General features: G+C 39.3%; 1 protein-coding gene across 3 annotated transcripts in view; it reads right to left on the reverse strand.

Moving 5' to 3' along the window:
- Positions 1–1,222: 1,222 nt before the first annotated feature.
- SYT16 (synaptotagmin 16) overlaps positions 1,223–13,802 on the reverse strand; it is a 296,976-nt gene continuing 284,396 nt past the window's right edge. For all 3 annotated transcript variants that reach the window (XM_025296465.3, XM_044924889.2, XM_044924890.2), the window contains one exon: positions 1,223–5,953. In XM_025296465.3, coding sequence (XP_025152250.2) covers positions 5,640–5,953 — 314 coding nt within the window. In that variant the 3' untranslated portion in view covers positions 1,223–5,639. The remainder of the gene's footprint in view (positions 5,954–13,802) is intronic.

Consider the following 13,802-nt stretch of genomic DNA (forward strand, 5'->3'; position numbering starts at 1 on the left):
ATTATATCAACAAGGCACTCTTGAAAACCACTTAAAAAGGACTTAATTTCAACCCTGATAAAATTCCTTTCTTTATGGTCTCTGAAGGGAAACAGAGATAAATCATTGGTCCTGACTATTACCTCCCAAACAGCTAAATGTAAACAGCTGCATCATTAGATCACACACACACACACAAAATTACCTATAAGGATATAAAAAAAGCTGAGTGCCGAGTAATTGATGCTTTTGAACTGTGGTGTTAGAAAAGACTCTTGAGAGTCCCTTGGACTGAAAGGAGATCCAACCAGTCCATCTTAAAGGAGATCAGTCCTGGGTGTTCTTTGGAAGGACTGATGTTGAAACTGAAACTCCAATACTTTGGCCAGATGATGCAAAGAGCTGACTCATTTGAAAAGACCCTGATGCTGGGAAAGATTGAGGGCTGGAGGAGAGGGGACAACAGAGGATGAGATGGTTGGATGGCATCACCAACTCAACGGACGTAAGTTTAGGTAAACTCTGGGAGTTGGTGATGGACAGGGAGGCCTAGCATGCTGCAGTTCATGGGGTCGCAAAGAGTCAGACACGACTGAGCGACTGAACTGAACTGAACTGAAAGATATAATATGGATATAAGAGCTCCCAAAAAGAATGTTTTCCATTTTGAAAAGGGTGTCAGTAGTGTTAGCTGCTCAGTCGTGTCCAACTCTTTGTGACCCCATGGACTATAGCCGCCAGGCTCTTCTGTCCATGGAATTCTCCAGACAAGAATACTGGAGTGAGTTGCCGTTCCCTTCTCCAGGGGATCTTCCCCACCCAGGGAATGAACCCAGGTATCCTACATTGCAGGCAGATACTTTACCATCTGAGCCACCAGGGAAGCCAAAGCATGTCAGTATGTGTGTTAGTTGCTCAGTCATGTCTGACTCTTTGCAATCCCGTGGACTGTAGCCTGCCAGGCTCCTCTATAGTGCCACACTATTTATTTTACTTTTCAGATCAAAGCTGAAATAGGTACTCAAGTTGCCACCTTTACCAACTCCTTTGATAGGAACAAGGTGCTCTGTCCACATATGAGCAGTGGATAAGAGCTGGGTGTGAGGAGAGGTCTTGAGTGTAATTTATCAAGATGTACATACAAGCACCAGAGTGGATAAACTGCTCATCATACAATTATAAATTGGATTTGGTCATTCTACATCATTTAGGGATTTATTAAGACTTAATTTCTTCCACACAGTAGGCTTATCATGGTTGAGGTTGTCCCAAATGCAGACTAGCTTCATGCAGTGTTACTAGTATAGCGGTGAACATAGCTGCCTTCCAGACTAGCTTCACCTCCCTACCCTTTTTAAAGTATCTGCAAATTGTTCTCACCACTTCTCTAGCATTACTATTACTTTCACTAGAAAGAGAAACAAACCTTAAATGCATTTTTAAACATGATCATGAGAAGGGAACATTGAATGGTTAGTATATGCCCATCTCTATATTGTTATTTCATTATCAAAAAAAAAAGACCTTTTGAGGTAGGTATTATTTCCATCTTCCAGTTGAATAAGCAGGGTCACAGTCTGGCTAAGCAATTTTCTTAGGGCCACACAGTAGGCAGAGTTTATTTAAAACCAGACTAGGGCCACAGCCTGTGCCAACTTCTCTGAATTGTTTAGACAAATTTCATTCACCCCATCTCTCTTTTCTAGAATTCCACAAGTTGTGAAAAATGATAGTTAATCTAAAATGGCTTTTCATTTATATTAGTTTATTTTTCTTGCATATATGCAATAGATGCTGATGGTATCTAGCATATTTATCCTTTAATTCTTCCATACTCATGCTATATCATTTGTTTCTTTTATAACTTTTTCTAGCTTTTCTTTTTGGAATGAACAATTTCTAATACAATAAAAATACTTTGGCCATTTCAGGATTATCTATCATTTGTTTTCCCTGTGGATCAAATAGAATGGAATGGTCTTTAGCCACAGTTTATGCAAAGGTTAGAGGAGAGGTCACATGTAAGTTCTACTCCTGTTTCTTCATCATTAAAGGACCTGATGCTTGCTTTTGGTTTTATTTCATCTACAAATAATCCTTTCATATTCACTTTTCTGATCTTCATGTCTTGAATACTAGCCCTCTGCTGCAAATGGATAACCAGGCTTTTGAGAAACCCTTAGTTCCACGGTCCTTGCTAAACCATCAATTAAATCAATTCAATGGCTATCAGAGAAGCATTTTCACTTAACCTGATGGGAGTTCCAACTTAAATAATGCATTACTTGAAAGGAAAGAGTTTTGGTTGTCAGATAAGACCATGTGGTACAACCAGGATGCAAAACATAGTGACTGAGAAGTGTTAACAATCTGTCAAATATTGTGAGTGCTACATGTTACAAAGGCAGAGGCTGTGTTTCAGGCTGTAGCACCATTGAGAATACCAACGTTTGAGGTCAATCTGTTACTGTCATGAAAGTTGATGCAGAGTGAACAGTGCCTATAGTGAGCAGCAACATAGTACCATGCTTTCTTTTTCTCTTCTCATCTCCCATGATGGCAAGGATTCTTTCTCCAACTTTGTACAGGTGGAATATCAAGTCTATTACATCCAAAGATGGTACAAGCTCTTTTTCTATTAAGAGATATAAGACTTCCCCCTTCACAGTTATGCAACAGCAGCAAAAAGAGGGTCTAAAACAACTGTGTATCACACTGGGAGCCAGAGAAGGAGAGAAGAGAGAGCAGGTGCTCGGCTGCCTGGTGAATGGCCCATTTAAAAATTCAACAATAGTCAAAGGGGTGCAGGGAACACAAGAGCCACCTCCGTGATTGGGGAAATGGGCACTTCCCAATTCAGTGTTAACTCATGCCCTGAAAGAGGGCACGCTGTAAATCACATTTCCATAAACCTCCTGCATCATTTACCTTCCAAAATAATATTTTATAAGCATTCTCATAGAAAGAACTACTCAAACAACAAATTCTAGTGCTTCTTCAGTTTCATATGTCACTATGAGATATTAATTATTAGCTAGATAAATAGGCAAAGCAGCTTTAACATGGCAGAACCAACAAATTATCTTTCATAACTCTTTTGAAAAGCAAATGTAGATATAAAAGCTCGAGTGAAAAACACGTTAAGTGCATTGTGTCTAGACTCTGCCAAGAAAACAAGGAAATTTAAGTGCACAAAATGAAGATTTTACTAAACCAGAATTTAAATCAATGTAAAAAAATTCAGCCTCATATTTTAATGTGTCTTGTCATTAGCATTTTATATTTATACAAGCTTTAGGGTGAATGTGGCTGGATATTCAAGATGTACATGCATCCTACATGGTGAATAGCACCAACATAGTAAAATTATACAAGTGAAAAATGCTTTTCAGGCAGCCCTCCCTTAAAATTTCCGTAAACTCTACCATAAGCAGACTATGAGAAAAAAGATCAAGTACGCAAGGATATTTTCACTATATCAGAAGAAAACCTTAGAAATGGTGGGTCAAGGCAGCAGAAAATGAAGTATAGGTGATTATTGGGTACCATAAGACTAAGGATGCGGCAAATATAGAGCAGGAAAATATGAGGAGGAAAAATCCAGGCCCATCTGTACAATACATGCAGATTTTTTTCAAATGTAAATTTTAAAGTGAATGCTGCTTTTATGTCACTGGATAAAGGAAAGCATAACAAGGCTGCTCTGCTTCCCCTTAAGCACAAGCGCATAAAGAGAGTAAGGGATGTGAAAAGCCAATTCTTTGCGCCGCTACTTAATCAATTGCACTCAGTTCTACTCAATGACACAGCCACACTGCAAAGACCACTCAGCAGTTAATGGATATGATGTTGGAAAAGCACTTTGAGGTCTTCCAAAGCAAGGTAGGGGGAAAACCCAGTGGAACATGGTTTTACTACTTATTCACAGTAACTGAGCAGCATTATGTACAGAACTCCCGTGACCTGAAAAGAAAGTAAGATATTCATTTATTCTTCTAATTCTGATTCTTCCATAGGAAATCACTTCTTTCATAAGCTTGAAATTGGAGTCGAGTTATCCTGTGTCCTAGTCTGGGCTTGTCAGGATAACCATTACAGGCTGTAAGGAATAAATATGTGCTTCAAGTGCTACAGCCTACGTTTACAATCTGTCAAATGCGGAGCTGAGGAGGAGTTATGTGTTTTTAACTGTATACATCCATCACTAGCTATCATCCTTCCCACAGACAGTGAAAAGTCAACAATGAAACATAAAAGCTAAAAATAAGTGACAGCAATTGCTCAGAAGAGCTGCACATGGGGCTCAGTGTTACACATACACACGTTCCTTCCTTTTTCATGACTGCCAATTTAAAGGAATTGAAATTAAGGGCTCAGACCTAAGAAAATAAACATGCAGTGCGCAATAATGTAAAAGTCAGTCAGAAGTAAAATTTCATGCTCATAAACACATGATCAGTGTTCCAAATGGTGTGTGACCAGAATGCAAGTAGTGACTAATACGTGTTGCTGCAAATACCATGAAAAATGACAATTATAGGCACTTCAAATGCTCAAAGAAGAATCAGTGTCATTCCTCACAAACTGAAAATATTCTTCATTCATGTTATAACATATTCGTTTCTAAGTATCAATCAAATCAACATTTATTAAAGACCTATTGTATGCAATGCACTATGCTTTGATGGTCAAAAATATTGCATTAGAAATATGGTTTACATGCAAGTACACAATCAAAATATATGTATGAGTGAGTATATTGTATTGAATATAGAAAAAGTGTCATCTAGGAGACCACTAGATTCAGAAAAACCAATACACCCATGACTTAAATAGGTTTTTTTGGTTTTCTTCTCATTCTATAAGAATTTGTCAGGTAAGAAAAACAGCATAAAAACCTTGAAAGTTTTAACTTTGAAATCTTACATGCTCAAAAGGAGACAAGTTATCTTGTAACAGTAGTTTTCTAATTCTTTTTCAGATTCAAAATGGTTCACCTAACCAAATCTCATAGGAAACCACAATATATAAGATAAAAAGAGCTATTTAATTCATACAAATTTGCTTTATAAGTGCAAGTTTATAACATTTATTTGTTAGTCAAATAAATGAAGGGTTTTTTTTTTTAATAAAGAGAAAAATGTGAAATGGGGAATTATGGATGAGAGCTACATTCTTTTATGAGACTTGGGGTCAGATTTATTTCTGTATTTTGGAGTGTTTTGCACCATATTAAGGAAATTCTGATTCTTACACACAAGTGGTTTACAAATCGTAACTTTTAACAGCACTCTTACTGTTAAATCTCAGGGAACAGAGGCAGCCAGAGAAGCTTCATTCCAGAGCCTGACCCAAAACTCAATAACCTACTAACACAAATTAATTTATCATCATTCATCTTAACCATGATGACATTTCCCATAAAGTATACTCAACAGCACACATCTGGGCTTTTTTTAAGTTATAGTATTTAAATCTAAATCAAACCTTTAAGAAACTCAAAGATCCTCCCACCCTCACAAGGTCTTAGGGGTTAGTAAAATTCAATCCCTTCTTACAGCCTGTCTGTAAAAAGCCTGCCAGCAAGCACTGAGTTGGTATCAGTAATCGAAACACGTATCACCAGGGTGGGTACAGCCCACAAACACCTCTTGACCAACCTAAGATTCGAGCAATGTGTGCCACCTGCAGACCTGCTGCCCTTTGGTCTCCTTCATTTCCTCCCAGTGGTCTCGCTCCTCCTCTCCACTGCTGTTTTGACCCAAAGCAATCCAACCAATCATCTCTTTACGTTTCATGGTACGCCTGTTATACACGGAAATCATCAGTGTGACATCAGACAGCTGAAAGAGGGCCACCTGGAAAACGAAGGTCTCCTTATAGACGGGATTGGGCTGACCACGTCGGATCGACGTCTTGCAGCGAGACATCTCTTGACCCACAGAATTGAAGAGAAAGAGCTTTCCGTATGTATCTAGGAAAGAAACAATGGAAATGAGAAGACATCAGTGCCTTCTGTTTTGCTAGTTTAATTGCAATATCTACACGGGCAGTACATTTTTCCTTTTTAACATACTGAGCAGCATCTTTAGGCCTGGAACTTGCTGTTGGACTAACACATGGGCTTCTCTGGTGACTCAGTCAGTAAAGAATATACCTGCAATGCAGGAGACCTGGGTTTGATCCTGGAGTTGGGAAGATCCCCTGAAGAAGGGAATGGCAACCCACTCAAGTATCTTGCCTGGAGAATTCCATGGACAGAGGAACCTGGTGGGCTACAGTCTATGGGGTCGCAAAGAGACATGACTGAGCAACTATCACACACACAACACACACCTTACATGAACTCTTCAGGAAAGGGATGATTACCTTTAATGCTTAATGTTTCGTGTGGCCCACCATGGGATACCATGCTGATGCTCATTGGAAGGTCTACATGTGCAGGGGTGTGTACGTGTAAAGGCATGTGTGCAGTGGTACTTGTGGACATGCACATTCTTCTTCCATATTTTATTTATGTAACAATATATATATACATTTTGCTTTACGTGTTTTTCTTTTCATTGTCCAAGTACTATTTATGCCTGAAGAGTCTCTTCTTTTCTCATTCTCTACATATTCTTTGGACCATCTCATATACCTACCTGATCTGTATCTGTGACCTAGACTTCCCTTCCAAGCTCAAAATCCAATGGAATACCACATTGTTTTTTGTAAAATCCCATCTCACAAATATCATGTCTCCCTTTTAAAAACAAGCTGCTTTAGTGTCCCCCAACTCTGTGAATGTAGCATCATCTGCTCAAGTCCCAAATCAGAACTCAGGACCGCATTTTTTTTTTTTAAGTTTTAATTTAATTTTATTTTTTTCAAATTTTATTTTATTTTTTAACTTTATGCATTTTTGACAAGACTGGCTTCCTTACCCCTAGTCCAGCTGATCAATCACCAAGTTCTGTTGATTCTGCCTCCACAATAGCTCCCAAATCCACCCACTCTCTTCCCTCCCAATGATGCTGAACTCTTGATGTATACTGTCAGCTCGGGTCACCAACCTCTCCCACTTGCATTACTGCATGTTTCTTTGCTGATGTCCAGTCACTGGATTGACAAATCCCATAGTCAAAGGTCTGTATAGTCAAAGCTATGGATTTTCAAGTAGTCATGTATGAATGTGAGAGTTGGACCATAAAGTCCTGAATATTCATTGGAAGGACTGATGCTGAAGCTGAAGCTCCAGTACTTTGGCCACCTGATGCAAAGAGCTGACTCATTAGAAAAGACCCTGATGCTGGGAAAGACTGAAGGCAGAAGGAAAAGGGGACAACAGAGGACGAATGTTGGATTTGGCATCACAGACTCAGTGGATATGAGTCTGAGTAAGCTCCGGAAGATGGCAAAGGACAGGGAAGCCTGGCGTGCTGCAGTCCATGGGGTCACAGAGTTGGACACAACTGAGCAACTGGACAACAACAATAATCAGAGGGGTCTTTATAAAGTACAGATCTGGTTGTATCACTCTCACTAATAAACAAAGACTAAACCTTCAATACATCCCTCTAGTCTCAGGATAAAAAACTAAATTTCTCAGAATAGACTACACACCCTGATCCTTTGATCTTCCAGTTTCATTGTGCATCTCCATTGCCTTTATACGCTACATCCCCACTCCACTGAACTACCTTCATCCCCCCAACCCATCCTGCTTCTCTTTCACCTCTGCATAAGTTATACATGCCTTCACATCCCAAATGATACCCACCTTTCAGTTCAGTTCAGTTGCTCAGTCATGTCCGACTGTTTGCGACCCCATGGACTGTAGCACGTCAGGCCTCCGTGTCCATCACCAACTCCAGGAGTTTATTCAAACTCATGTCCATTGAGTCGGTGATGCCATCCAACCACCTCATCCACTGTCGTTCATTAGTTTGATTTAGATGTCACTTTATCCAAGAATCTTGGATGACCACTTTCCCCCATGCTGACCATCTGCTGGCTCCATCAAAATATAATTTTACCTCTCTCAGCACTCATTACCCAGTATTTCCATCGCCTGTTTACTTGCTGCAAAACTGTCAGTTCCCAGATGGGAGAAAGAGAGATTTCCCTGTTAAACATTGTACCCCATGCCTGGTCTAATGCCTAACATGTGGTAGACACTCAATAAATATTAAATATTTTATAATGAATGTTTGTGACCATCAAGGAGGCTCAACTTTCTGTTTTCTTTTGGACTTAAGTTTTCAAATTTGCAAAATGGAGCTAAACCCCTCATTTTATAACCCCTGCACTAGAATGCCATGAGATGGTCACCAGCATCATAGGTTTAGTCATTTATAGAAAGTAAGTACTAACATAATCTACTACTTTTGCTAAAATTCCTGAATGGATAATTATAAAAAATTATATCTTAAGACAACTCTATTTTTACTAAAATCACGTAATGTATCAATATCTTGACTTTCTCTTAACTACAACTTTTGCCACTAATTTATATGTGTTTTATCCTTTAAAAAAAAATCTACATTTTGGTGTTTCCCAAATTTTATCATTTTGTACATTGTGTTCAATGTGGGCTAAAGGCCGATTAGTGTTTACTGCTCACTTCCCCACCTAACAACCAGTCAAACTTTTTAAAGTGTAAACCCAGATCCCTGTAATTTATCATTCTCTACAAAGGCACTGTAAGATAGGAAACAAATTACAACCTGCAGTTTTCTTTCTATGTTGATCTTTTTCTATTCCGGTTTGATGTGTTATTTTATGCACTTATCTGCTGAGAAACACAAGGTGTGAAATTGCACTTCAGGTGTGAAAACACTTTTCTGTCTCAGAAAAATGGCTCTCCACTCTTCAAACTGCTCTATGGAAAAAGCTGTCAGCAAACTGACAATAAGGGAGTGAACTTGTGTTTCTGCAGCTGTACAGCTACACAATTCCTGGAGGAAAAGTTCAATCCAGTCACCAAACTGATCTGGCAATTCTGCTGCCAGTTATGGCAGTGGGAATTGAATTAATCTTGCAAACAAAGACTTGCTCATTTCACAAAGAGAGCAATTTCCAGCTTTCTCCTGGTCAGAGGATTATTTTCTAATTATGAGAAAGGCTATTTAAAGTAAGCCAGAAAGAAAAATACCAATACAGTATACTAACGCATATATATGGAATTTAGAAAGATGGTAACGATAACCCTGTATGCGAGACAGCAAAAGAGACACAGATGTACAGAACAGTCTTTTGGACTCTGTGGGAGAGGGAGAGGGTGGAATGATTTGGGAGAATGGCATTGAAACATGTATAATATCATATATGAAACGAATCGCCAGTCCAGGTTCGGTGCATTATACAGGATGCTTGGGGCTGGTGCACTGGGATGACCCAGAGGGATGGTATGGGGAGGGAGGTGGGAGGAGGGTTCAGGATGGGGAGCACGTGTACACCCATGGCGGATTCATGTTGATGCATGGCAAAACCAATACAATATTGTAAAGTAATTAGCCTCCAATCAAAATAAATAAATTTATATTTTTTAAAAAAAAGGCTATTTACAACCAAACCACCATCACTGAAGCTGAATTGTACATATATGACAAAAGGGGGAAATAATAAAAGTATAAATGATCCAGTCTGAGGACATCTGACCAGAAGAGAAATGCCATGCCGACTGTTCCAGCTCAAAATTATTGACAATAATCATATGCTTACTTTTAGCTATCCAGGGCTATGACCAGAAAATTCTGCTTGTGAGGAATAGTGAGGAGTAAGGTTGGAGTCTTTGAGGGTTCAATGAGCATCAGTCAGAATGGAAGAGAAAAGGTCAAGTAAATACGCAATTTTACTGAGCTGTTTTAATTCTTTGGGATTGATAGTGTAATACTTGCTGTAGAGCACCACCAAGCAGTATTTTATCTTCTGTTGATGATTCAGATGCCTCTCAGCGTCTCTAGCAACATAAAGCCATCATCAACAGGCTGAATGGGTCACAATCCCCTGGTAGTTCTGGATGCTGTCCTTCTGACTCAGCCCATCAACTGTGTTATGGGTCACTCACTTTCTCCACAAAGAAGACACCACATGAACCAAAAAAAATTGTAACAGCAAAATATTTCCAATTTATCATGGCACAAACCTATGTCATTTGGGATTCAGGAGTCATCTTTTCAAAGAAACAATGCAATACCACAAAAGTTAGTTACATAGGTCATACAAAACAGCTGCCCCATGGCAGCATGATGGTCTGTCATTTGTAACAGACTTAGCCTTGGGGTGGGGGTGGGGCACTATGATTCTCTGGGCAAAGGAAAGGAATTTAGTCATTTAACTTCTCCTTAGCTTCTACTGTATTCCTAATTATTAAACATCTTCAATATACATAAGAGAGAATAATATTAATACTACCCATACTTAAGTACCAATCATGGATGCATGCTTAGTCGCTTTAGTAGTGTCCAACTCTTTGCGACCCTATGGACTGTGGCCTGCCAGGCTCCTCGGTCCATGGGATTCTCCAGGCAAGAATACTGGAGTGGGTTGCCATGCCCTCCTCTAGGGGATCTTCCTGACCCAGGAATTGAATCTGCATCTCTTACTTCTCCTGCATTGGCAGGTGGGGTCTTTACCACTAGCACCACCTGGGAAGCCCCATTTGATATTTAGCATTTTTCATATTTACTATTGACCTTTCTGGAGAAGGCAATGGCACCCCACTCCAGTACTCTTGCCTGGAAAATCCATGGACGGAGGAGCCTGGTAGGCTGCAGTCCGTGGGGTCACTAAGAGTGGGACACGACTGAGCGACTTCACTTTCACTTTTTACTTTCATGCGCATTGGAGAAGGAAATGGCAACCCATTCCAGTGTTCTTGCCTGAAGAATCCCAGGGACGGGGAAGCCTGGTGGGCTGCCGTCTATGGGGTCGCACAGAGTCGGACACGACTGAAGCGACTTAGCAGCAGCATTGACCTTTCTGCTTGATATTTAGGAAATAAAATACAACTGAAGATCCTTGAGTATCCCTCCTACATCCTGTTTGGTTTCCTCTCTCACTACAGGTAATTTCTCTCCTGGATTTGGAATTCATCAACTTTATGTATATTTCTAACCTTTCACTATAAAAGTAGCTGTAAATAAAGCTATCCAGAATATACTTAAATTATTTCACACATTTAAAAGTATTTAGCATTTTACTATATATCCTCCCAAAGCTTGTCTTCTTTTGAATTCAGCATTAAATTTTTTATATTACTTTTATTGTTGTATACACCAGTGATTCATTTAAGTGCACATAGTATTCTAGTCAGAGAAGGCAATGGCACCCCACTCCAGTACTCTTGCCTGGAAAATCCCATGGACGGAGGAGCCTGGTAGGCTGCAGTCCATGGGGTCGCTGGGAGTCGACACGGCTGAGCAACTTCACTTTCACTTTTCACTTTCATGCATTGGAGAAGGAAATGGCAACCCACTCCAGTGTTCTTGCCTGGAGAATCCAAGGGACGGGGGAGCCTGATGGGCTGCCATCTATGGGGTCGCACAGAGTCGGACACGACTGAAGCAAACTTAGCAGCAGCAGCAGCAGTGTTCTAGTATATTAATAAACCACAAGTAGCTTATTCATTATTTTAATTAATGGACATCTGTTTTTAATAAGAAAGAATTGAAAAGATTTCAGTGAACACTTTGGTATTTTATATCATACCAACATTTGAGAATTTCTCTAATACATCCCTAAGAGTGGGTTATTGATTCTTTATAAATTCCAGAGACAAAAATCTTGTTATTTTTATTGTTAATACCTTCTCCATGCCTGTGATTTATCCTTTTGCTTTGTGTATAGTAACTTTTGCAGTTTAAACGCTTTACATTCTGTGGAGTCAGATTTATCAATGTTTTTCTTTTCAGTCGACACATTAAAAAATTGTTTAAGAAATCCTATCCAAACTCAATGGTCTTCCACATTCCTTCTATGAATTTATTTTTCAATCTGATCTTTAATCCACCTAAGATTGATTTTTGTATGTGGCGTGAGGTAAGGATCTAATTATTTTCCCAAATCAGAAGCATTATACATTAAATAGCCCATTATCTCCCAGTTGACTTGTAATATAATGTTGATCAGATATCAAGCATCTAGCTTTAGTGTCCTTTCCTTAACTTGATATTTATTATCATCCTTTTAGAATAAGTCTTGATATCTGTTAGGAAGAATCCTTATATCATCTTTTTAAAAATTTAGTTATTCCAATCTCTTTCTTTAACTGGCTCTTGCATATGAATTTGAGAATCAGTTAGTCAAGTCCTTTTTTAAAAAAAAAATCTGTGGGGATTTTGACTGGGATTGCACCGGATATATAAATTCAAGGAAAGATATTATTTTCACAATATAGATTATTCTAACATATGGAAAAGACTCTGATGCTGGGAGGGATTGGGGGCAGGAGGAGAAGGAGACGACAGAGGATGAGATGGTTGGATGGCATCACTGACTCGATGGACATGAGTCTGAGTGAACTCTGGGAGTTGGTGATGGACAGGGAGGCCTGGCGTGCTGTGATTCATGGGGTCGCAAAGAGTCGGACACGACTGAGCAACTGAACTGAACTGAACTGAACCAATAAACACGTTCATCTATCTATTTAGTTTTATTTTGTGTATTTCAAAAAGTGTTGTGATTTTTAAATAATTTTCTTACTCATCTTTTATTAATGCTATCTTTTGATACCATAGCTACTGTTACTTTTATATATATTAATGTGTTAAAACTCTACTTTCTATCTGTCCTTGATGTATTAGAAAACAAGTATGTATTCAAAAATGTTATTAGTTTAAATTTATAGGTTTTCTTGCATTTTTAATGCAAACAATCATGTTTTCAATAAAGAATGGCAGTTTTGTTTCCTCTTCTCTAGCTTTAAATTTTTATTTCTTTTTCTTATTCTACTAAATTGCCTTGAGTTTCCAGTGTAATGCTGAGTGAGAGTGATTCTAATGGGAATCCTTATTTCTTTCTTGATGGATTTCAAGATTAAGAATGACAGCTAGTGTCTATTTTCTTAAAATGCTCACCATCAGGGTTAAGTATGTTCCCTTCCCTATTCCCTGATGTTTCAGATGGTAAAGAATTTGCCTGCAATGCAAGAGACCTGGGTTTGATCCCTGGGTTGGGAAGATCCCCTGGAGAAGGGAATGGCTACCCACTCCAGTATTCTTGCCTGGAGAATTACATGGACATACAGTCCATGGGGTTGCAAAGAGTTGGACATGACTGAGCGACTAACACTTCTCCACCACATGCTAGTTGTTGACATTTAATACCATTTCTGCCTTTCTAAGCTCTTTTCTTTACCAAACTTAAAATTACATTCCCCTGAATCTCTTGCCAGTAAGATCCCAGTTAGATTTCACTAATGAAAGTGAACTGTATGAGACTGGAAAGCAAAAGGAAAGGGGAGCCCCAAATCCTTTCAGGCCACACATCAGTTGCAGGCATGTGGACAGGAATTAGCAAGCAGATGGCAAAGCAGGGTGTTCACCCATGGCATTCGAAGATCCTTATGAGAACCACTCCCTTCACGTGCACAGCTCAGACTGTACCGGTACCTTTCCTGTGATGCCTGTACTTCTGGATTTCCTGGAGAGAGCTTTCCTTACCTTTACTGACCAGACTTCCCATGCTTAAAGCCTATAAGAAACAACTTCTGATTCAAAATATAGCTGAGTTGGTGATGAACAGGGAGGCCTGGCGTGCTGCAATTCATGGGGTCGCAAAGAGTCGGACACGACTGAGCGACTGAACTGAACTGAACTATTTTGTATTTTCCTGACAAA

Source organism: Bubalus bubalis, chromosome 11 (assembly GCF_019923935.1).
Source record: "Bubalus bubalis isolate 160015118507 breed Murrah chromosome 11, NDDB_SH_1, whole genome shotgun sequence".
In the NCBI taxonomy this organism is placed as follows: domain Eukaryota; kingdom Metazoa; phylum Chordata; class Mammalia; order Artiodactyla; family Bovidae; genus Bubalus; species Bubalus bubalis.